This window comes from Panthera tigris, chromosome B1 (genome assembly GCF_018350195.1).
Source record: "Panthera tigris isolate Pti1 chromosome B1, P.tigris_Pti1_mat1.1, whole genome shotgun sequence".
NCBI classification, from domain to species: Eukaryota; Metazoa; Chordata; class Mammalia; order Carnivora; family Felidae; genus Panthera; species Panthera tigris.
In genome coordinates this window covers 103,869,060-103,894,123 of record NC_056663.1, presented here as the reverse complement: position 1 = coordinate 103,894,123, position 25,064 = coordinate 103,869,060, and the positions used below count along the sequence as shown (strand labels likewise).

Sequence of the window (25,064 nt, the reverse complement as noted above, 5' to 3'; positions counted from 1 at the left end):
TGTGATCTGCAGACTTGGGGTGTCTGCATCAACTTGGTGCTTGTTAGAAAAGAACCTCAGGTCCCACCTAGGCCTACAGAATTCAGAAACTGCATTTTAACAAAATCCCTATGTGATTCATATGCACATTCATGTCTTAGAAGCACTGGTTTAGAATGCTGTGTTTTAGGAAAATTCCCAGGGCATATAGCAGGGAGGACTGAAGGGAAACTGAATGCAAGTACAGAAGCCTCTTACGAGAATATTTTAAAAGTTCAAGCACTGCTTCAGTATCTGAATTATGGCAATAGGTATGAAAGGAAAGGAACTGAAGTGAGAAAAATTCCAACAGTGAAAATCAATGGAACTTGGTAAAGGACCGGATGGAGGAGAGAAAGGAAAGATGTCATAATTTGAATATATATTAAGCAGCAGCATCGAAGTGTTTTTAGTATCTTTGGTAGTGGTTCTCAAATCTAGCTGCATATTGTAATCACCTGGGAATGTCAAAATACTGATGCTTGTGCCCCAACTCCAGAGACTGATTTCTGGTGAAGCCTGGGCATTAAAGTTTCTCAATATTTCCCAAGTGATTCTAATGTGCAGCCAAGGTTAAGATGCCCTAGTGTGGGTGCTTCCAATCTATTTGTTTTCACTTCGAGTAGTGATTTTCAACCCTGGCAACACTTTAGAATTATTTGGAGAGCTTTAAAAACATATCAGTGTCTATACACTGCCCTTAGAGAGTCAGATTTAATTGGTAGTATTTTAGAGTTCCTCAGTTGATTGTGATGTGCAGTCAGGACTGAAAACGTTTAACTGAAACATACAATTTGACTGTTAATTTATTAACTTTTTTTTTTCAAATAAGTATGGGTGAAGAGGGAATTTAGTGCTAACAGAATCCAAACCTTCTAGGCAGATGAAATATAAACCAAAACATTTCATTTGCTTGTTATAATTTCACAATGAAATGTACTTGGAATTAGCTACAATTTTCATGTTTTCAAAACCTCATTTTGAATGCCTCCCCACAAAATCAGCTGATGACCACTACAATTGGATAACCATTTATGAAATGAACATTATTCAGATGCTTCCAATATAATATGAAATAAATTGATTCTAACCACAATCACAATTATGTATCGTAAAAGAGAATAAGGTCCTAAGGTGGTGGTGGGGTAGTGAGGTAAGGAAATAAAAAATCTGAAATCTATTTCTAAGTCAAAGTAAAGTCTCTATCAAGATTCAGCCCTATCTAAAGTCCAAATAAAAAAAATCTAGGAGAATATTTAAGCTCTTCATAATTAACTTGTCACTACAGTATTATTTCATAAACATGCAAAGTAAAAGTTTTTTTCAAAAAGAAAAGTGTTTCCAAATGACCTTTTACAAAACGGAAAATTGGCTTACCTCTTCCCTATGATTCTTAATTGGCATACAAAGAATACTTTGTGTCCTGTAGCCTGTAATTTGGTCAACTTCTGCATTGAACCGAGGATCCTAGTAAAGAAAAAGAAATTCAATTTAATGACTGACCTGTTCAAGGACAGATTTGATTTTTCTGATTTATAAGATTAGAAAAATCTAACCTTCAACTTACCTTGTTGCTCTGAATGACAATTTTATCATTGGGTAAGACATCAAATCATCTAAGTACATATCATCTTTGACAAAGATAAATTTATATTTTTTAGTAGCTAGTGTTTATGAGAACCAAAAAAATACAGACTCAAACAAATGTTCAGAAATAATGGAAATTCAAAATATTAACTGATTTAGATAGCATTCCTTAGACTCACAAAAAAGCGGCAACTCTCCACCTCTGTAATACAATTTGCCTGTTCCCATTTCGCTATCTGATTCTTCTGTGCCATCCTAAAGAAAAGCATCTCTGCTCTGAAATTTTTCCTATAAAACCTACCAACTCCAAAGTGACCAGCTTAATATTGACTTTACTTCCCATATAATGGTGTTTATATTTTACCTCAGTATTCTGTTCTTCTATCTCAGGTGTTCATAGGAATTTTAAATATTTTCATGTGTATGTGTACGTAAAACAAGCTGTATGGCCTCAATCAGACTGTAAACAACTCCTTAATCTTTGTATTTTTTTCCTTCTTACAAATTACATCATACACATCCAATAACCACAAAGGACTTCTGAGAGGTGTAAAAGTTCTAAATGTGGGTCAATGAAAGAAGGGTACAGGCTATTTTTGTTGAACTTTAGATTGGGAATATTAAAGTTAGGCTATAAACTCTATGAGGGGATTTTTTGGGGGGGGTTTGTCACTGTATTCCCAACACTAGCAAAAGAAGTCCAAAGCATTTGGTAAATAAATGAAGGACTTAATTAACAAATAATATCACCGTTATCAAATGTGATCATTTTTAGGTTATTATAGTTTAAAACAAACCTTGTAAGTGAGGGGGAAAACACACTAGGTGAAATGGACAGATACTACTATATGAGATAAGATTAGAATGGAAACAAACATACCAGAATGAGTGTTATTCCCCTCAAAGCAATAGTCTTGGGAAGTTACATGCTCAACCTAATTATAGCAACATTGCTCTAAAAGCTCTGTTTTTGGAATTCCCTTCAGAGAACATGGAATAGCCACACTGGAAAATCCTCATCTTTGAAAGTCATTTATTTATTTTTTTAATTAGTCAAGTCATGTAAAGCCAAAGCTGTGAATGAAGTAAATGATTACACTAGATTCCATCAACTGGGGTCAGAAATGAGGCCAAATTTCCCAAGAAAGTCGAACTTGGCATTAAAGAGAATTTCAAGACGGAAGTTATAAAATAGTGGAAAATCAGTATAAATATTTTAGATTATAAATAAACAGTACTGCATTTTTGCCTTTTTTTGCAAACATGCTCAAAGTTATACTGAGACACAGGGAAAACTTTGGCTGAATATTTAAAAAACATCTTTCTTAAATAACATACTATATTGGAATGTATCTAAAAAGGCAGACAGGATACTGATATTGATGAATTAAAGAGGTAAAAAATTATTAACTTATGTAGTGGGTTATTCTACAAGCTAATAATCAAAATATGAATAAAATGCATCCTCAGCAATTTTTGTTAATGAATATTTAAATTACAAGACCAATTTATAAAGAAGAGAACCAAACTCAACTATCTAATCAAAGCAATAGAGTTTGACAGACTGACAATAGGACTTTCACAGCTTTGGGGGCATACTAAGAGCTTAAAATCAACAGCAGCCTAAATTTCATTTCATTGAAGGAGGTGGGAATAATGTATGCTTCAAAATCATCTTAGGTGAATTTGGTCATCTCAAAGAATTTTCCTAACAATGCACTCAGGGCAAAGGCAATACACATAGAGAACTTTTAACTGCTCTAGCTCCAGCCAACACCAAAGAAAAAATGGAGCGGTACTATTATCATGATTATTCCTTTGACTGTTTATGAGAACAGTGTAAAAAAAAATAAGCCTTGGATATCCACTTGCTAAAATAAAGCAACTGGTACCAGACATGCCCTCCTACTGAAAAATATAAGACTAGACAAATATATGAGACAGCTAAACTACAGACCATGAAAATGGGGAATACACATGACAACCAGGCAATACTCTGGCTTTCTTCCGGGGGCATTTTCCTGCTGGCAAGAAGGTAGGTGGTACACAAGTGCAGTAACAGTTCCAAATGGAATTGAAAGGAATTCAGGGCTTCTAAAGTGGCTAAAATTTGCAAGGCAAAGTACCTAATAAGAGAGCTATGTTGGGGAATTAGGGGAAGGGGTAAAAGGAGTGGCAAAAGATTGAGTGGCTATTCACTTCAGATATGTATAGAGCAAGGCTCTAAGAGAACTAGCTAAAATTATGTGTTGAAGGCTGAAAGCAGAATGGTGATACCAATTAGGTAAATATTTGGAGGCACTGGAGCTCCAGCTCAAACAGAGGAGAGACCTCACTAAGCACCTCAGGCATTCAGCTGAGACACAGAAAGGCTACTCCTTAGGAGTAAGGACCATACCCTTGATTTGGGAAGGGGTGTAGAGACAGTATTCAAAACAAAAATAGATCTACCTTAACAATAACACCAAGTCTGGCAGGACCAAAAAGATCATTTGTAATTTCACCACCTACAAGAACAAATATCAGCCCTCTTTTAAAGAAGGATGATATGATCCAAATGCCCTGCAAGAAAACATCCACAATATCCAGCATACAATAAAAAATTGCAACACATGTGAAGAAAACTTGCAATTGCAACCCATAGTGAGGAGGAGAAAAAGTAGTCAATAGAAAATGACTCAAAAATGATTCAGATGTTAGAATTAACAGACAAGGACTTAAAAGCTTCTATTATAAATGTACTTAAGGGCTTAAAGGAAAACATGGTAATAATGAACAGATGGGAAACTATAAAAAAAAACTTAAAAAAAACAACAAATGGAAACTCTAGAGCTGAAAACTACAATGTCTAAAATGAAAAGTTCATCGATGCATTTAATAGCAGATGAAGAACAAAATAAGAAAGGGTCAGCGAACCTGAAGACAAATCAACAGAAAGTACTCAATCAGAAGGACTGAGAGGGGAAAAGCCTATAGAAAGTTAACAGAGCCTTGGTGTTTTCTGGGACATCATCAAGTGGTCCAGCATATATATCATTGGAGTCCCAAAGAGAAGAAAGAGGATGGAGTGGAAAAATACTTAAAGACATAGACCAAAATTTCTCCAAAGTTAGTGAAAATCTTAAACTTACACACATATTATGAAAATGATACATAAGAAACATAAGATGAAAATACAAAGGATAGCTGACTTCTCATGAGAAAAGTGAAGACCAAAAATATGGGAAAATTCTGTTAAAATGTTGAAAGAAAAATAATTATTAACTGAGTATTGTCTATCCAGTGAAAATATCTTTCAAGAATACAGGCAAAATAAAGGCATTTTCAGATAAACTAAAACTGAGACAATTTGTCACCACCAGACTTTTACTATAAGAAGTGCTAATGGAAATTGTTCAGCCTAAAGGGAGAGACACCAGATTCTACAGAAAGGAGTAAAGAGCTTGGGACTTGGTTTGAACATGCATAAATATGTAAAGATAAGGAAGCCTGGGTCTTCATTTTTTGAGAAGGAAACACCCAATAGAAAAAGGAGGAAGAGAAACAAAATGCACCTTGAGGAGTTGAAGGTATCACTAAGAATTCTTTGATATAAAAATAAATAAAATATAGGCATGTGTTGTATATTTACATATTTTTTTCCTAGCTCTGTCTACTGACATACTGGTAGCAACAAACACATACCAGAAGTAATGAACACATCTAGTGCTCACATCTTGGCTTCTATCTTGGTTATTTCCTCCAATGAAAGGAATCAGAGTTCCTTGGGAAATGAATGATTCTAGGGCTAGGACAGGGAAAGTATAAGATAAGCCTGGAACATATTGTTAAGCCAATTAGAACTTTCAGACCACAAGAAAGCAAGAAAACCCAGAGTGATGGCAACATAACAAAAAGATACAGAGCCTGGCGAATTGGATATAATTTGAGAATGTGAATAAATAAAGATAATAACAGATCATAACTCATTAAACAAAACAAAAATCTGTGAGTCCATAGTGAAATAAATAAAGGAATGTATGAATAAAGAAGGCAAACTCTTCGTTACATGAGAACTAAAAAATATAGAAGTTATGATGGAGTTAGCGAATCAATGGATACTAAAATTACCACATGTAGGTTCATGAAGAATAGAATATTTACACAATATCAAGGTATCTCATCATAAGATTTATTAATTACAATATAAAAACTGTACCTTTATAGTGGAGAAACCTAGTAGACACCACTAACCAAGTTTTCAAAATTAACATCAACACTGGGATAAATCAAAATCACATGCTTCCTGGCAACATATGTTGAGAAGACTGTGGGTATTTAATAAAATATATATTTAGTCTTTGTCCCAGGTTCCAGCACAGAGCTCCTAAAATCCCTGTAATTCCCTGAGTAACAGGAAAGTCTTTTGATAGTCAACACAAGCCCCTTTCAACTGTACCTGTGTTCATGCTAATGAGATGAGTCATAAGTGAGTGGGCCCCAGAGAGCTTCCAGATGGGGACTGGCTACAGAAAAATCAATCAACTTATTATAGGGTTAGAACTCTGAGCCCCACCCCTGACCTCCAGAGAAGGGAGAGGGAGCTGGAGATTGAATTCAATCTAATGGCCAATGGATTTAATCAGTCATGCCTACATAATGAAACCTTGATTTAAAAAAACCTCAAAACAATGAAGTTTGGAGGAGTGTCCAGGTTGGTGAAGATATCTACGTGCTAGGATTGTGGTGCACCTCCTGGAAAAGGAATGGAATTTCTGTGTTCCCCCACCTCCTATTCTTTGCCCTAATGCATCTCTTCCATTTAGTTGTTCCTGAATTGTATACATTAAAATAAAACTATAATTGTAAATATAGTGCTTCCTTGAGTTATGTGATTCATTCCAGCAAATTATTGAACCTGAAAGAGGAATCACCTAATTTGTAGGTTGGCATAAATGTGGGTAGCTTGTGGGCCCTGTTTGTGGCTGGTTTCTGAACTGGGAACTGTGGACAATCTAGTGGGATTGAGTCTTTAGACTGTGGGGTCTGTGCTAACTAGTAGCAGTATAGTGTCAGCAGTTAGTTACAAGTGGTAGTTAGTGCTAACTACTAGCAGTTAGCATCAGAATTGAATTGGGTTGTAGGATATCCACCTGGTATAGGAAAAGTGAAGAACTGACTGTTGTTTGGAAGCCCAAACAAGGTCTCATCATTGATATCTGTGGTTCTGTCCAAAATGCCTACTTTGAGTCTCCTCAAAAATTTGACAAAATAATTAGCCTGTACTCTCAAAATATATGTACAGATAGATAAAGAAACAGAGAATCTATTCCAGATTTAAAGAAGACTAAAGACACATGACAAGCATATTCATTATATAATTCTGGATCAGACCCTTGATCAGAGGAAAAAATAGCTATGAAGAACATTAATGGGACAATAAACTAAATTGAACTATGGACTATTAGGTAATAGCATTGTATCATAATCCTGATTTGGACAAATGTATTCAAATTATATAAAAGAACATCCTAGTTAGAAAACATTCACTGAAAAATTTAGTAAAAATATTTCCAACTTTTTAAGTGGTTCAGAAAAATAGTATACACGTATTACTTACATGTATTATATATGAAAGAAAAAAATGATAAAGTAAATGTGGCAAAACATAAGCAGCTGGAGAATTTGGGTAGTATGTATATGGAAGTTTCTTCTACTAGACTTACAACTTTCCCTTAAGTTTGAAATTACATAAAAGTAAAAATAACAGAAAACAACATAGTAGACTTGCCAATTTATAAGCTATTTTTCTCTTACAGAGTGGCATTTTTAAGACAATGTCTAAAACTTATTAGAACATTAAACAAAGACAGATATAGTGGTTCCCACACTATGTTCCTTGGGGTACAATTAGATCATGACAGATTGGTAGATTTATCAAGATTAAAACAGTTGATATTGTTACTTCTTTCTTCTAAAATTCATTTTGGAAATCATTTTACTCATTAGAAATTCTTTGAGAGAGCTCATAGTTCTTTTTTTTTAAATTTTTTTTAACGTTTATTCATTTTTTTGATAGAGAGAGACAGAGCATGAGTGGGGGAGGGGCAGAGAGAGAGGGAGACACAGAATCCTAAGCAGGCTCCAGGCTCTGAACTGACAGCACAGGGCTCGATGCGGGGCTCAAACTCACGGACTGTGAGATCATGACCTGAGTCGAAGTCAGATGCCCAACCGACTGAGCCACCCAGGCTCCCCAGAGGGCTCATAGTTCTTTAGGAAAACTTCTTTTTTTTTTTTTTTTTCCCAACGTTTTTTATTTATTTTTTTGGGACAGAGAGAGACAGAGCATGAATGGGGGAGGGGCAGAGAGAGAGGGAGACACAGAATCGGAAACAGGCTCCAGGCTCCGAGCCATCAGCCCAGAGCCTGACGCGGGGCTCGAACTCACGGACCGCGAGATCGTGACCTGGCTGAAGTCGGACGCTTAACTGACTGCGCCACCCAGGCGCCCCTTTAGGAAAACTTCTTGATAAAGTGAGATGTGCAAAGTGAGAGATGGTAAAGACTTACTTATCTTGATAAGGAATGCAAAAGGAGGAATAAAGTCATCGGGGTGGGGAAGAACAGTAGCTACATGGTAAAGGCCATATGAACGGCAATGAGACCCTCCCCTAAAACTCTCCAAGTCTTCTTCCTAGAAATCATAGCATACCTGGAGTGGCTGTCCTATGGAAACAGGAGAAGAGTCTAAGTTTTGCATTCTGGTTGACTTAGGAGAAAAAGGAGTGTTTTGACAATACAAATCCTTTGACAGGAAATCTTGGGGAATCTTGAGGGTTCTGTAGGGCATGACACTAGGTGTTCAATGCAATCTGTGATGGTCAATTTTAAGTGTCAGCTTGACTCAGCTAAGGAATGCTCGAATAGCTGGTAAAACATTATTCTTGGATATGTCTGTAAGGATGTCTCTAGAAGAGATTAGCATTTGAATCAATAAACTGAGCAAAGAAGATCTTCACCAATGCAGGTTGGCACCATTTAAATCATTGAGGGCCTGAATAGAACAAAGAGGCAGAGGAAGGACAAATTCATCCTTTCTACTTAAGTTGAAACATCTACCTTCTTCTGCCCACCTGCTCTCCACTGAAGTTCCTGGTTCCCAGGCTTTTGGATTCGAACCCACAACAGACTTAGACTACGGGTTGCCCAATTCTCAGGCCTTCAGACTCTGAATTACACCACCGGCTTTCCTACTTGTCCAGCTTTCAGGCAGTGGGCAGACTGTGGAAATTCTATGCCTCCATAATCCAGTAAGCTAATTTCTGTAATAAACTTCTTCTCATATATATGTGTATCCTATTGAGTCAATTTCTCTGAAAAACCCTCACTATACACAATCTAATATAGATACTAGATGATACCTAGTTTTCATATAGAAGAATACCAAACGCATTTATACAGTTGTCCTGAGTTGTTCTGATGATTGCGTTTTATTTATTTATTTATTTATTTTTAACGTTTATTTATTTTTGAGACAGAGAGAGACAGAGCATGAACGGGGGAGGGTCAGAGAGAGGGAGACACAGAATCTGAAACAGGCTCCAGGCTCTGAGCTGTCAGCACAGAGCCCGACACGGGGCTCAAACTCATGGACCGCGAGATCATGACCTGAGCCGAAGTCGGCCGCTCAACCGACTGAGCCACCCAGGCGCCCCGATGATTACGTTTTAATATCTTATTATCAATAAATGCTGTGCCACATTCAGGAAAGTTACACGAATGATGGGCTGATGCAGAAGGAGATGATGTGTGATTAAACATCTATCTATAGACAGCAAATACCCTCTCATTAGTATTTGCGGTCTAATTGAGAATCACGGGTTTAAGTTATGGATCTTGTTTTATATTTTAAATAAATGAATGTGTTATTTTATTAGTAATAAAATAAGATGACTTCTCACATTTATATCATTCTGTCACAAAGTTTTAAAAAACGAATCAAATGTTGACCACTTCTTATAACTGACTTATCTATGAGACTATTTTTTTGTTTTTAGCTTCAATCTGAGTATGATTATGTTTCATGGCCACCTCGGGGTTTTGCACAACTTTTCAAGGGTTCTATGGTCAAATAAGCTTTAAGAAATACTGCTTTTAGGGTGTAATTTTCACAGATGCATGTTTAAAGAGGTAGGACTTAGAAAACAGAATGCATTCTGACTACTTTCACAAAAGGCTATGAGACACTATTTTGATATGAATCATGGGTGGGGCTGAATTATGAGTTATCCATTAGCCAACTGACTTCTACTGTCAACAGCAATGTAAACTGTGTGTCACAGATCAACCCCACAACTTCTAAATGAAATCCTTGGGACACAAATAACTTCTGCGGGGCCACTATAAACACGGATCAAGGGTGCCAGGGGTGATGCAGCAACATGAAGAATCCACAGGCTAAGACGCTTCACCCTGGAAGCACTGCAAATCAAGGACATGGACCCCTTTGAGACAGCAGTACAAGAATTGAATCATTACTAACTGCAAAATAAAACTGACACTGTCAAAAATGGTAAGCGTATTAAACAAAATGCATATAAGTGAAGAAATTCTCAGGGCTGCAGAAACTTAGAACCACGCAGACAAATGAAGGCTTTCTCAGCGAAGCTGAAGCATATTTATGGTCCTACTGTACTTGGGACTATAGTGCCATTGAAAAGTGGAAACCCAGCTGTCACCTAAGACAGGAAGGGAATTCTGCAAATTTGGCAGCAATCCTTCAGCTGTGTCCTTAATACCCCGCTTGTAGTCTGCGACGGTGTGACGTTGCTCCAGAGCTCATAGAAGTTGCAGAGAGAGCTCCAAGAAGAATCAAAATTGAATAAACTCCTTGTATAGAATGGATTCTGGAAAATACCTCAGGATTTCACATCTTTCCCTAAATCCCTGCCCTCAATATTCCTCACTGGCTACCATATTTACTCACCCATCTTCAAACCCTCAGTCATCCTAACTCCTCCTTTCCCCTCACTTTCAACTCCTATTAGCAACCAACTCCAACGGATTCCACTTCTTTATTGGAAATCCACTCCTTTCTTTTACTCATAAGGCTAGTGTCCTGGTTCAGGTACTCACTGCCTCACACTATTCAATGATCTGTCCTCCCAGTTTCTAGAATTTTTCTAATTCATTTTATGACCACTGTAAAATTCATCCTGCTAAAGCACAGTATGAATCATAGCAATCCCCCTTTCAAACCACCTTTAATTATCCCTCGTGGTTCTAGTCCACATACACACCCCTCAGCCTGGCATTCAAGACCCCAGTAATCTCCAGGCTCTGCTCCCATAGCTCCTCAATGTCTACACTATTACCCACACGTCTATACGATGACATGTGGTGCACCTGCCCTGTTGCTTCTTTCAACTTCTCTTTGCATCTGGATTTCACCATGTACACAAACCAATCTATTCAAATCTTATCTGTTTTCTAGGGTCCATATCAAGCGGTGCTTCCTCAAAGAAACATTTCTTCATCTCCCCAACTAATGATATCTCCTGCTTCCCTGAATCTACCACATTTTCCTGGGCATCTATTATGACCTCCTTTCTATTCTACTTACCTATCCTATCTACTATATAATTTTAATTTAGTAAATATTTATTAAGACTTGACTGGGAGGATTCCTGGGTGGCTCAGTCGGTTAAGTGTCCGACTTTGGCTCAGGTCATGATCTCACGGTTTGTGGGTTTGAGCCCCACATCGGGCTCTGTGCTGACAGCTCAGAGCCTGCAGCCTGCTTCAGATTCTGTCTCTGGCTCTCTCTCTGCCCCTCCCCCACTTGTGCTCTGTCTCTCTGTCTCTAAAATAAATACACATTAAAAATTTTTGGAAAAAAAAAAGACTTTACTGGGGCACCTGAGTGGCTCAGTCAGTTAAGCGTCTGACTTCAGCTCAGGTCATGATCTCGCGGGTGGTGGATTCAAGCCCCCCATCCAGCTCTGTGCTGACAGCTCAGAGATTGCAGCTTACTTCTGATTCTGGGTCTTCCTTTCTCTCTGCCCCTCCCCTACTCATGCTCTGTCTCTGTCTGTCGAAAATAAATAAATGTTAAAAAAAAAGACTTGACTATGTGCCAGGCATTGCATTAGCTCTCATGAATACAGGGATGAATAAAAAAAGCAATGACCCTTCAAATTACAGAGAGGAATTGCAAACCGGGATTGCCACGGAATATTTAGTGTACCACATGGTAGGTAGCTAGAACAATTGTTCTATTACAGTGCTTGAAAATACCTGATAAAGTGCCATTCAATTAAGATGTTTTATTTATTTATATTTTTTACTTAAGTTTCTTTATTTTGAGGGAAAGAGAGAGAGAGAGAGCGCGCACACATAATTGGATGAGGGGCAGAGAAGGAGAGAGAATCCTAAGCAGGCTCTGCACTGTCAGCACAGAGCCCCACATGGGGCTGGATCTCACAAACTGTGAGATTATGACCTAAGCCAAGATAAAGAGTCAGACACTTAACCGACTGAGCCACCCGGGTGTCCCTAAGATGCTTTATTTAAAAACCATAATTCTGGGGCACCTGGGTGGCTCAGTTGATTGAGAGTCCAACTTTGGCTCAGGTCACAATCTCATGGTCGGTAAGTGCAAGCCCCACATCGGGCTCACTGCTGTCAGCGCGGAGCCTGCTTCAGATTGTCTGTCGCCTTCTCTCTCTGCCCCTTCCCTGCTTGTGCTCTCTCTCTCAAAAATAAATAAATCTTTTAAAAAAACATAATTCTATTAATAAAAAAGATAATTTTAAATGAAAAATTTGAAGAATCATATAGTGTAATCTTTAAGACCATAATTAAAGACCTGTATATAATTGAAGCAAAGTAGAAGAAATACCAAATCTTTCTGCTGAACTATTTTAGAGCAACAATTTCTATTTTTTTGAAGACATAAATTCATTTGTTTAATAAAATAAATGAAAGAAAATATGGAAAGAAAGAAAGTCAGATTTTGGTGTCAACGGGACTTCAAATGAATGAATATAATTAATTCGAATAAATAGATAAATGAATGAACAAATGAATGAAAAAAGACTACTGGTTTCGTTTTTTGACAGGTTTTGGACCTAGCATTTTAGATTGTCAGTAAAATCCTTGGGAGATAAAATAGATAAGGATAATTATAGTCAAAAAGAGAATACAACTATGAGATGAGCTATGTTAAATTATCACCAAGAAGAAAACAAGACAAGCTTTCTCTAGGGCCCATATCCTTGACTCAACCACAAATAAAGAAACCCTGGCATTTAAAAAGATGGGAAAGTTCTTACCATATGTACCAATTTTAAGTAAGTATGCAAATTACTACATTCAGTAATCCTGTTACATCTCAGCTTGAAATATCCCTACCATTCCCAGCAGTTGTCCAATGTTCCATCCATGTTCCTCTCCTCATCCTGCTACCCCATCTCAATGATTCCCCACTTACCTCGTAAGCATCTTTGATGTTTAAGGGCTCACCAAATGCTGCCACGTGTCCCACAATGCCTTTGTTCCATTCTAAGCGGATACAGTTATTTGAAGCTTCTTCCAGTGTTGAACCTTCTGCAACATCAAACAGGCGGCTGATAAGAAACTTGTCGTTGGAGCTGTCCTCACAGACAAGGAACAGGGAATAGCGATCGGCAGAGATAAGTCCATGAATATGCAAGAAAATTTTGTGACATAAGGCTGTGACATCCAAATGACTAGAGATATCTTTCACTAATTCCAAGAGTCTTGAGCACTGGTCCCCTTCATCATTATCAAACCTTGGGGGGGTTAGAGGCATCTGTTCCTTCTTTTCTGAGTCAGAGAGGAAGCTCACGGTTCCCTCAGAATCCTTGACAACAATGGGTCTAAGAGGCCGGTCAAATTCGGAGGCAGAGATTTTCCTGGTTGGTGTTCCAGGTGCACTGCTATCTGCACGGGGACTCTGCTGCGAGGGGCAAGAGCAAGATTCTGTGTGGCTTCTGATACCTTCTTTGCACACAGGGATGGTGTGGACTCTCTCAGCAAACCAGGCATTGACCATTTCTCTGCAGAACAGAATGCAGACATATTACATATTTAAGAAAGAAAGGTGCTATCCCTGAAAACTGCTAAAAATTCTCTCACAGCAAACTGATCAGATAGTAATTCAATTTTTCACAGAAAATAAAAATAACGTGGTTTGTTTAAGACAGTTTCATTTTGAAAAACTGTAGAGAACAATTGGCACAATGAACATTTTAATAAAGTCTGATGCCTATATACATAGACTTTCAGATATCTGATTTATAACGCATCAAGCTTCAAGTCTGCTTCTCTCAAAAGCAGTTTGTGTTAGAGTAAAAGACACTAAATTTGACAAAGTCTGAGGAAAACATAAGTACAAAAATCAGTTCGCTGTTTAAAACATAACTTGTTCTGAAGTGAAACATTTTAAAATTTAAAACAAATGTTTTAACTAAATTTGGCTAGCTAATATGTCTAATTTTAGGTAATTTTATCCATATTGCTATATACAGATTAGATTTAGAAGGGAAAAATATAAATAATTTGACCTGCTTTGTAGAAAAATTATAGACTTCTGTAAATATTATCCAAATAATGCTTGTTCATCAATGGTAAAAATGATCTCTTCTTCTAGATTATCTACTTCTGGTATAAAGGAAGAAAATTAAAAAGTATGCAATACCTAATTTTAAAAATTCTGCCCATGAAAATTTAAATTATTTGTTTTTAACGTACCTTTCTGTGAAAGAACCCCATTTGAGCTAAAGGCTTCACAGTGGGCGATTTGTTTTTAAACAAACTTCAGATCACACTATACATCCAAATGATTGTTCAATTCAAATGATTCCCCTTGGCAAAACGTAATCTTATACCTTTTGATAGTGCCATTACTTTAGACATTTTTGGAGCTTTTCTTTTGAAACTTAGCTTCTAAGAAAATTTATAAGATAAATAAGAATATTAATTTTCTCTAAAAGTTAGATCTTGCTTTTCACTAAGCCCTCTTCTCAAAACTAACAAATAGAAGAAAAACCAACAAAATAAAACCAAACCAAACAAAACCTTAAAGTAACAACTAACTTAATATCTCTTACGCATAAGGCTTTCTTTTCCCAAACTCAAATTCCCTGTCAAAAGACAAAAACTTACTACCTCTGAGGATATTTAAAAGAATTTTCCATAATAAAAACAATGCAATCCCTACTCTACAATGACGTATTATTTTCACTAAAAGGCCAGGACAAAAAAAAAAAGTTTGACAATGCACTATTTTGGAGAGTGTTGGTATATACTCTTCATTCTTCTTGGCAGTCGAAAGATTGTTACCACCACCTCCTTGGAAGGTAAATAGGCAATATCTAACAAATTTTAAAATGCATTTATCCTTTGTTCCAGAGATTTTACACAAAAGAAGTACCAGCATATTCACTATGGCACTGTTTGTTATAGCAAAGATAATAAGCTACCTATATCACCACTGGAAGGCTGTTTAAATACATTTATATAATGGATTACTAGGCAGACATTGAAAAATGGTCATATGTACTGCTGTGAATAATCTCCACAATTTATTAAGTGAAAAAAGAAGGACACGGAGGGAAAAAGAAAAGGTTGCCTTATTTCTGAATCTGTGTTGTTTTCCATTTATCAGATATTGCCTTAATTATTTTATTTTGAACAACAATGTATTATTTGGTAAATATACATTATTGTAAAATATGCCAGTCTAGAATGGAATGGGTAAGAAAAATAATAACACAGATATTACTAGGATGACCTCAGAATTTCAAGTGTTGGATACTATTATAAAAGCTTTTCAAAGATCCCTTTAAGAAGAAACACTTACATAACCCCCCAGAATTGCAGTAGTTGTGCCAAAGAAACTGATGTCAAAACTGCATGTGAGGCTGTCAAAAATGTACAGGAAGCTTTTGAATAAAATTGTTTTGTAAAATGTAGATAAAAAAAGCACTATGTCTAAATTAACATATTTTATGTGATTTAAAAATATGCACAGGTAACTTAAATTGTTAAATCAATATAAAAATAGGCATTTGAATTATTTCGGCTACCAACTTAAAATTTAGTACAATTTATTTCTTACCTTCTCACTGGAAAATGGTGATCAACTTTTTTTTTAATTCAAAATACTGACTTGACAACTCGAGGTGGATATCTAAACAGACAACTTACAATGGGTGAAAACACAATTCCTAACGCCCTACCTGTTGTGTTGCTCCAATCTCACTCCCTGCCAGTTTTCCTCATATTAATAAAGAACACCATCACCTCCCTAGTTACTCAAACCAACATCGAGGAATTTCTCGAAATTTCTGTTTCCTTCAAATCTCACATCCAGGCCGAGTCCTGTCAATGTGACTCCCAAATCTTGTAACCCAATCTGTTCATTTCTATCTCCTGCATTACGCCCTGGTCCAAGTTCCACCACCTCTCACTATGGACTATGATCACCTGCACCTAACTGGCCTTTCTATATTATACTTGCCCCCTTTCAAATCCATTCTCCCCATAGCAGCCTGAGCAATCTTTGAACAAAGTATATCTTAACATCTTAATTATCCTACTTGGCTTCTCAGTGAATAGAGAATAAAAGTCAAGCTCTTTTAATCCCCTACCTGGCCTCCCTGGGGCTCCTCAAGCAACCAAGCTCTAACTGCCCCCAGTCTGGAATGCTCTCCCGGCACCTACATCTGGCTGATCACTCAGACAGGTCTTCACTGATCTGCCACCTAAAGTGGCATCTGATACATGATGTTCTCACCTCACAGCACCTGAATTCTTATTATCGGATATTTTTCTTGTTTATTAATCTGTTGTTTTGTTGTCTGTCTCCTCCGACCAGATGTAAATTTCATGAGAACTACTTGTCCAACTTGTTCCTGTACTCGGAAAATGCCTGTTACATACTCTGTCCTCAATAAATCCCCTATACTTGGAAAATGCCCGTCTCATAGTGTGTCTACAATAAATAATTCTTGAGTGCAGTGAATGAATCAATAAATAAGGTTCCTAAATTAACTACATCAAGAGAGACAACAGTCTTTTGAATATCTGAATGCTTGTATATTCATTACAGAAAATCAACATTGTGGTTTAACTATCAATATTTATGATCTCTTGGATATAAGCCTCATAACTGATCATGGTTAAGTTATCCTCATATACCCTGCAGGGCTTATGATATGTCTCATATAGAGTCAGCGCTTAAAAATTCTTTATTCATATGCTTTTTAATACTACATTTGTCACACGTGTTTTATTTCTAGTTATTTTCTTGGAGAGATGAGCACAATATTAAATTATACAGGAAAAGCAGATCCAGTATATTCATTCATTCAATCAACAATTTTTATTAACCACGAGTGATGGGGAAGGGGTTTCTCATGACCACATTATTGATTATCTGAGTCCCTGTAGTTATATGCTTAGGTAGGAAAACATATATCATATCATATCATATCATATCATAACATCAAAACACTCACTTAAGAACCAACCACAAAGAAAATTAAATCATTCCTCACACCTCTCTCTCTTCAGACATCCCTTAAAGTTCTGCAGTGCATGACCAATGTGGCTATATGAAGTGGGCCTTTCCTCTTAAAATCATCTATCCTTTCCCAATGATTTTTTAATATTTCAGTTTATACAAATACAAATCACCTGCAAATCAAAATGATAATTCTTTAAAATTTTTTTAAATGTTTATTTTTGAGAGAGAGAGACAGAGCATGAGGGGCGGGGGCAGAGAGAGAGGGAGACATAGAATCCGAAGCAGGCTCCAGGCTCTGAGCTGTCAGCACACAGCCCAATGCAGGGCGCGTACTCACAAACCGAACCGTGAGATAATGTCCTGAGCCGGAGTCGGATGCTTAACCGACAGAGCCACCAAGTGCCCCCAAAATTAAAATTCTTACATAAGATACAGAAAATCTACAAGTAGATCAAAGTAATGTTGGAGAACCATTACAATATTATACAAAGCCACTGACAGTTAAGGTCTATGCCCAATTAAAGACCAACTAACAAATAATCAACAAGGGGAATGATATAACAGATACTTGAAAAGAGAAATTTATTTAAATAATTATATTCAAGATTAAGAAAGGTCCTTGGAGGGTGCCTGAGTGGCTCAGTCAGTTAAGCGTCCAACTTTGGCTCAGGTCATCATCTCGGAGTCTGTTAGTTCAAGCCCCATGTCAGGCTCTGTGCTGACAGCTCAGAGCCTGGAGCTTGCTTCTGATTCTGATTCTGTTTCTCCCTCTCTCTCTCTCTCTGCCCTTCTCCCCACCTCTCTCTCTCTCTCTCTCTCACTCTCCTTCTCTCTCCCCCCACAAAAAATAAACATTAAAAAAAAAGAAACGTCCTCGGAAAAATGATGAAACCTTCACGGTTTCAAAAAGTGTTTTTTTGAAAAGAAAGTCTATATTCCTGTTGTAAAAGTCAAACATGAAAAAGTGAAGTTAATTGGCTGTAAAATAGTTTTGTCAAAAATAGTCCATTCTAAAATTTAGCATGGAATTTTCATTATAATCTACATTTTATTAAATCTAAGATTAATTTACTTTTATAATCTGTGGTTCCATATTCAAGATAAAGTTCCAATCAAAACCTTTTCACTGATTTATTTCCCCATTTTAATTGGATCCATGTTTACATGTCCTTTTATAGAATGAATTATTCTCATAAGGTAAAGATCTGAGTGTGTCAGGCACTATTCCAGCTAGGCCGGGCACCAGAGATATAGTAATGAACAACCCTAGACATATCATTCAGTGACCACTCCTCCAAAATTGAAGTTTATATGGTGTTCAGGAGTTTATTTCTGTACATACTGGATTTTGTGTTCTATAAAGTTAAATGCAAATGCATAAAATGAATAAAGATGGAAAAGATGCCTGTAAATATGTCAGATATAAGGGTAAAAAGTACCAGATGGAATTCAAGAAACCTAGATGGTACTTCTGACTGGGCAAATCACTTCTGTGGCCTACGATAGGATCTCTGTGTTCATGTCTCTTCTTTGATTTTGTAAGATTTTGAAAGTATTTATATGAAACATAATGAAAAGGGCAACAGTTTATTTAAACCTGGTGAGACAGGCATTAACAATCCTACTTTCTAAATTATGAAGCTAAATTAAATGGCTGAACCAAAGACATTCTATTTGGTGGCAAAATCTAGAGTCAAATCCAGGTCTCCTTTTCCAAGTCTTATGGCCAGTAAGAAGAAAAAAGTTCCCAGAACATCAATGCTTATCATGAAGGAAACACTCCCTAACTTCTAGCTGCATTTGAAAGTCAAACTCAAATTCACACATACAGGCATAGAGAGAATAAGACTGGAGTGCCTGCGTGGCTCAGTCGGTTAGGTTTCCAACTCTCGATTTTTGACTCAGGTCATGATCTCATGGTTCGTGAGTTTGCGTCCCTAATCGGGCTCTGTGCTGACAGTGTGGAACCTGTTTAGAATTCTCTCTCTCCCTCTTTCTCTGTCCTTCCCTGGCTTGTGCACACATGCGCACTCTCTCTCTCAAAATAAATAAACTTAAAAAAAATCACTTACGATAACACATTCTTTAACTTAATTTTTTACACTCAGATCATAAAAGGACGGCATATTAAGCCACTGAGGCAAAAACTGTCTCAAATGACTCAGAGAATAAAGATTCTTAAGGATAGTGTCCTGAAAAATATCTGCCTGAATCCCATGTCTGTTTCTCTGAAACCAGGTCATGTTTTATAAATCTAAAACAGTGCACTGAAAAACCGTATAATGAATGTGTTCAAGGGAAGAGTCATTCTTACGGTTGCTAGATTTAGCAAATAAAAATACAGAACACCCAGTTAAAATTGAGTTTCAGATAAACAATGAATAATTTTTTAGTGTAAGTAGTATCTGAAATTCAAATTTAATTGAGTATCCTGTAGTTTATGTGGTCACGCCAGTCCTCTATATTCTTTTTCCCCAACTGAAATTGTTGGCAGATAGACAACAAAGAAAAGGTGGGTTCTATACAGCATACTGATGAGCTCCAGACTATCAAATTACTAACACTAATTTTATCATCAAAAGAACACAAAGGACGACCGCACTGTGATCCTGCGTATAATAACTGAACCTTTTGAAAGCTTAGAGATAAATAATTAGTAGTATAAAATTCCTCTTTAAACTAAGTTCTTTCAGTTTACTCTCAAAACCACACCATGTATTTTTCATAGAGAAAAAACAAATTATAATTGACTCATAAAACAGAGACTGACTAGTTGCTAAAAATTCTTGGGACTATGAAGCATAAAAGGGCTATGTTTTTAGGAGACTTGAGTTCTAACCTAAGCACTTGCTACTAATGAGTTTTATGACCAGTGACAAACAATTTTCTTCCTCTGAGTTTCAATTTCATCTTCTATAAACCAGGGGAAACACCACCTGTTCTGATTACTTTATGTGAAGTGCAAGGTGCTGTCTTCAGCAAGGTATGAAATCAAGAATAGCAAACAGGCAATCAGAAGGTAATGCTAGTTCCAGCTATAAGACTACACAGATATGATGCCAAACCAGTCAAAACTTCTCTGGAGTTCAAGTTTTTCAGGTGTAAACATGGGCAGCTGTATTAACAAGCCACTAAGACCCCCTACAAAGTCTGACTTTATCAACAGGTCAACAGGTTATCATTAGGTCAGTCAACTCACTTAATGTCTTTCTGCACCTCAGCTTCCTCTTCTTTTAAACAGGAGAATGACCTCATGACTCCTTCACTCACCACACAAGGCTGATACATAAGTCAAATTAGAAAATGCTTGTAGGAGCATTTCAAAATCTCTTCCATATATTTAAGATTTTGCTATCTCCTGAACCCTTCATGCTCATTCCAATGGAGACACAGGGTTTGGGCTAAGGAGCAGTGGCTGTTCATTTCTTCATAAAGTCCCTCCAAGAGAATCAGAAAAAGGATGAGGGGAGAAAGGTGTTTCTGGTGTACAACATCACAGGCTAAGTGGGCTAAATGGGGTCTGGAAACAGGCTGGCTACTGGCATCCTGACGACTGCTTGAGTCCTCAAGTCCTTGGCCAAAGCAGATACTGCAGAATGCCATTCTTTATAGAATCCCATGAAGTTCCTCCTCCTCCCCAAGAATAAGAGTTACATCATAATTCTATGCAAGTTGCATCCTAACCATCTGAGCAAAAAGGAAAGAGACACAAGTTCCACAGGTATTTTTACCCCGTGCTACAAGCACTAATAACTTAGAGACTTTGCTGTCATGGATAAGTATGTCCTTGCTAACTGCTTGGCAAACTTGGGAGCACTTAAAAGCAGGACAGCCCTCTTAGAGTCTTTTGGTTGATTTCACTTTACAAGGCTGTTAATGAAAGCTAACAGGGCCCAGAAACTTGAAGTAAAGCCATAGCCCAGGGAAATGCAGTGAAAATTGGTGCCAAGAGTTTATATTTGATGATAAGATCCTGATGTTTAACATCCCATCCAAATCATTCCCTCTCTCCTTACCAAAATCTGTTATCCTCCAGTCACTTATATCCTTCCTTATTTTGACACAAAACATTTCTTACTTCATAAATGAATTGTATTATATACCATTTTTAAATGGGTAGATTAAATTTAATTTTGTGTTTGTTTGTTTTTAATTTTTACAATATGTCTTAAAATAAGTAGATCCTGGAGGGTACCAAAATCAACATTGGGAGCTATTCCTCTCAGGTAACACAATGTGAACACCATCTGTGGTTTCAAACTTGTATACATCATAGATGCTGCTGAGGCGCACAGAGGGACCCTTTCCCCCACTGTGCATGTAAAGAGCCCAAATGACTGATATTAATTAGATAATAGGAAATAAAGCCAAATGGCAGCTGCCAAAAACTTGCCAAGAGCTGTCATACATGTGCCCTGAATTTTAAATTTCAAACCTTTTTAAATAATGAATTCAATCAGGAGTTTACGGTCTCCATATCCTACTTTAGGGAAAACTCTTGCAGCCCAAACTGCTCATGCAATGGCAATTTGATATAAAAAATCAGTGGCATGAAGAATATTGTTTAATGCATTTTGATTTCACTGGGGTTCTTTACAATACTGACAGCACCACACCCTTCAAAATGGTGTTACAAAGTAGGTGGAGCACCCTACAAAATTAAATGAGTTCATGCACTCAAAAGGCCAGGAAGCCAGGTTCCAGCAGCTGCAGCAGGAAAAGGCTGAGCTGCATATTTCCAGTGTTGAACATTTTGCATTTTTAGTAATACACAGAGGGATGACCAAATTAATTTGTGAATGATAAAAAAAAAGATAAAAAAAATTCAGGGTGGGGGGGGGGAAGATGAATGGTCATTTTTTTATGATAGTTGTAACAGAGTTTATTTCCTCAAAATTATACACATGGCAGAACCCTGTGTACTTCTATTTTTTTAAGTAGATAAAAGTATACTTCTTAAAATGATAGACTCAACTAAGTTAATGATTTAACTTAATGTTTCAAATCTAGTAATACCTTTTTTATAGATATTTAAATAGGTTTAAGTTTATATATTAGGCACACCTCATCTTCTTTATAAAAATATTACAAATTGATTAGCAATCCTCATTGAAAAAATGAAAGGTAACTTAAGGCATATACTCTGTTAGGAATCAAAACTTTCCTCCTTTTTCAATTTCTCATTTTCACACAAGATTATTATAGACCTATGACAGAAAAGAAAACTACAATTTATAGCTTATGTTCTAGAAATTTTCCACTCATCTAGACATGTCACACACAGCTTCTTCCAAATACCTTCTATCTAAAAGTATTAAATAGGAAATGCAAAACCTACTCACAGGACAGACAGATGTAAACTCTTGTAGAGATTTCAAATATGGTTAGCAAAAGACACACACACACACACACACACACACACACACACTCACACACGCACACACACACACACACACACAGATGCCTATGTCCATAAGGGCTCCATGCAGCAATATATTTACTTTCCACCAAAGTTGAAGTGCTCACTCATCTTACAAAATGAATCTTGAAAAAGACAGAAATGCTTTAAAATGCATATTTAATATTCCAGATGTCTTGAAAGGGAAAATGATTAAAATATTCTGTCTGGGTTTTATAGAATATTTCTTGGCATCTAGAAACCTAAGGGGAAAAAAAAGGAAAATTTACGAGGCAAAGTAAAATTGTGATATAAACACAGTAATTCTCATGAGTTAAAAATACAATTAGATGAAACCTAATTGTAGAGCAACTAGTTCAATGCATTTTGTACTCTTGCCTAAAAAAATGTACCAAAGGATGAAAATTTTTTGAAAATATATTGTATTTAGGGTATTTGTGTTCTAATACTAAAAATATAATTGTGATGGCCTAGTACCTAAATATTCAGCCACTCTATTTTAAAATGTCATTGGAGAGTTCCCACTTTTTAATACTCTAAAATTATAGATGGAAACTAAACCCACTTGGGCAAAGTCTCTAAGCAAATCATTTAGTAATGCGTATGCACGTTAAGGGGCCCTAGGAGAAACTTTAACCTCTTCCTGAGTTAGATTCCACATGATATTAAATCTATGAGCCTTTGCCTTGCTTCTTTTAACACTGACACTAAACTTCAGTAAAGCCTGGTGGGGAAGGGCCCTAAGTGGGACAGACTTGAGCTTCAACCCCACAGCTATTTCTTTCTAAGGGTGAAACCTTAGGTATATTATTCACTCCCTCAATAAAATGAATGAAGATAATGACATAACCTTTCTCAGGTTGTTAAGAAAATTAAAGGAAATAATGCATATAAAGTGACAGCATAGAGTCTGGGACATACAAATGTTATGTTTAATACAGTGTTTAATACACAATAATTATTATTTTTAAGTTAATCAAACATTATTAAATAATGGAATACATCTTCAAAAGTGTTTTTTTTTTTTTGGAAAAACAATTTATTCAGTGGGCTTGTACAGAGTAACTAGATGTTAGCCATTGCTTCTTCTGAAGCTCCTAGTTTTAAAACACTAATATCTCTACAGAAACACATGAAAAAAAATTAAGTTGCTTTAATGTTAGTATTTTCTCAAATTATAACTGAAAAAACATAAGACTCCCTAGACAAATAACTACACTTACATATGATGTAATTTTTTGAATAACATATAAAAATAAAGAACTTAACAGTTGAGAAAAATAATTGCAAGAACATAGTTTGTTTCTCCATTACTACTTAAAAAAAATTTTTTTTTGCAAAAATAAGTTAGAGATTTGGGGATGATTCTTTTTGAAAAAATTGAAAGATAAAATAAAACTGACAACACATGTGAGAAAACATAACTAATTACCTATAATGAACATTATAGCAATATTTCATAGTAACCATAATTCTAAACTGGAGAATGGTTTTAATACTAGACAAAAAAAAATGCTTTAACACTCTGCTAGAGATTTGGGGACTAAAGTTGGTCTGTTTTAGCTCCTACCCAAGGGGCTCGCTTGAGGAAAGTCTGGAAGGCTGAAGCCTGGGCCTCAAGCATAGCTACGCAGCAAGTCCTTGAGCAGTGTAACATTTGGGGAGATTTGCAGGGTGCCTCAAACGAAACAGGGTAAAAAACTGCAGGCCCCGAATGATCCAGAAAAAACAATGCATTCCCATGCTTTTAAGTTTACTATTAAAACATCATCCCTTTTTCTTTCTCTCCAGTGCTTTTTTTATTTCTTAGGTCATGTGAATTAATCACTTTAAAACCAGAATTACAAAGAGTGTACTAATTTCCTGTCTGGAAAGCGATGGTTGATAACTTATATGGAAATCTGCTAAAATTATCCGTAGGAAAAACACAAAAGTAACTCACATAAAGTATAATGTTAGATATTTTTCCTGCTCTTTGATCCTGATTTTATACAGTTTTAGTTACACTGTTTGCATAATTTGACCTGGATCCACTACTCATTTCTGGAAAGTACTTAAAGAAGGAAACTATTCAATCTGAGAATCTGATAATCTGCTCTCCTTGTGAAAATAAAGAATGCTTAGGGTTGAAAGAGCTTTTTCAGCTCATTAATGAATTTTTCTGCCTTGATTCCTCCCCACCCCACCTCCACTCCCACTTTAAAACCCAGGGTTATTAACCTGAGCCAGTCCCAAAGCTGGGGACAACCCACCCCGGGAGGTCTGGACTCCCGGTCCAATTACCTTTCCAGTAGCACAACAATCCACAAATGGCTCTGTTCAAATCATTAATATTCATGTAAAATATAAGGACTTTTTTTAAGATTTTATTTATTCTTGAGCGAGAGAGACAGAGCATGGGCAGGGGAGGAGCAGAGTGAGAGAGGGACACAGAATCCAAAGCAGGCTCCAGGCTCTGAGCTGTCAGCACAGAGCCCGATATAGGGCTCAAACTCACAAGCTGTG

The 25,064-nt window shown here is 36.6% G+C and overlaps 1 protein-coding gene across 5 annotated transcripts in view; it reads right to left on the bottom strand.

The window, feature by feature from the left end:
* PDE5A (phosphodiesterase 5A) overlaps positions 1-25,064 on the bottom strand; it is a 141,978-nt gene that overhangs the window by 108,185 nt on the left and 8,729 nt on the right. For all 5 annotated transcript variants that reach the window (XM_042983982.1, XM_007087606.3, XM_042983983.1 and 2 more), the window contains exons 2-3: positions 13,079-13,667; positions 1,396-1,485 (exon numbers count right to left, since the gene is read on the bottom strand). In XM_042983982.1, coding sequence (XP_042839916.1) covers positions 1,396-1,485; positions 13,079-13,663 — 675 coding nt within the window. In that variant the 5' untranslated portion in view covers positions 13,664-13,667. The remainder of the gene's footprint in view (positions 1-1,395; positions 1,486-13,078; positions 13,668-25,064) is intronic.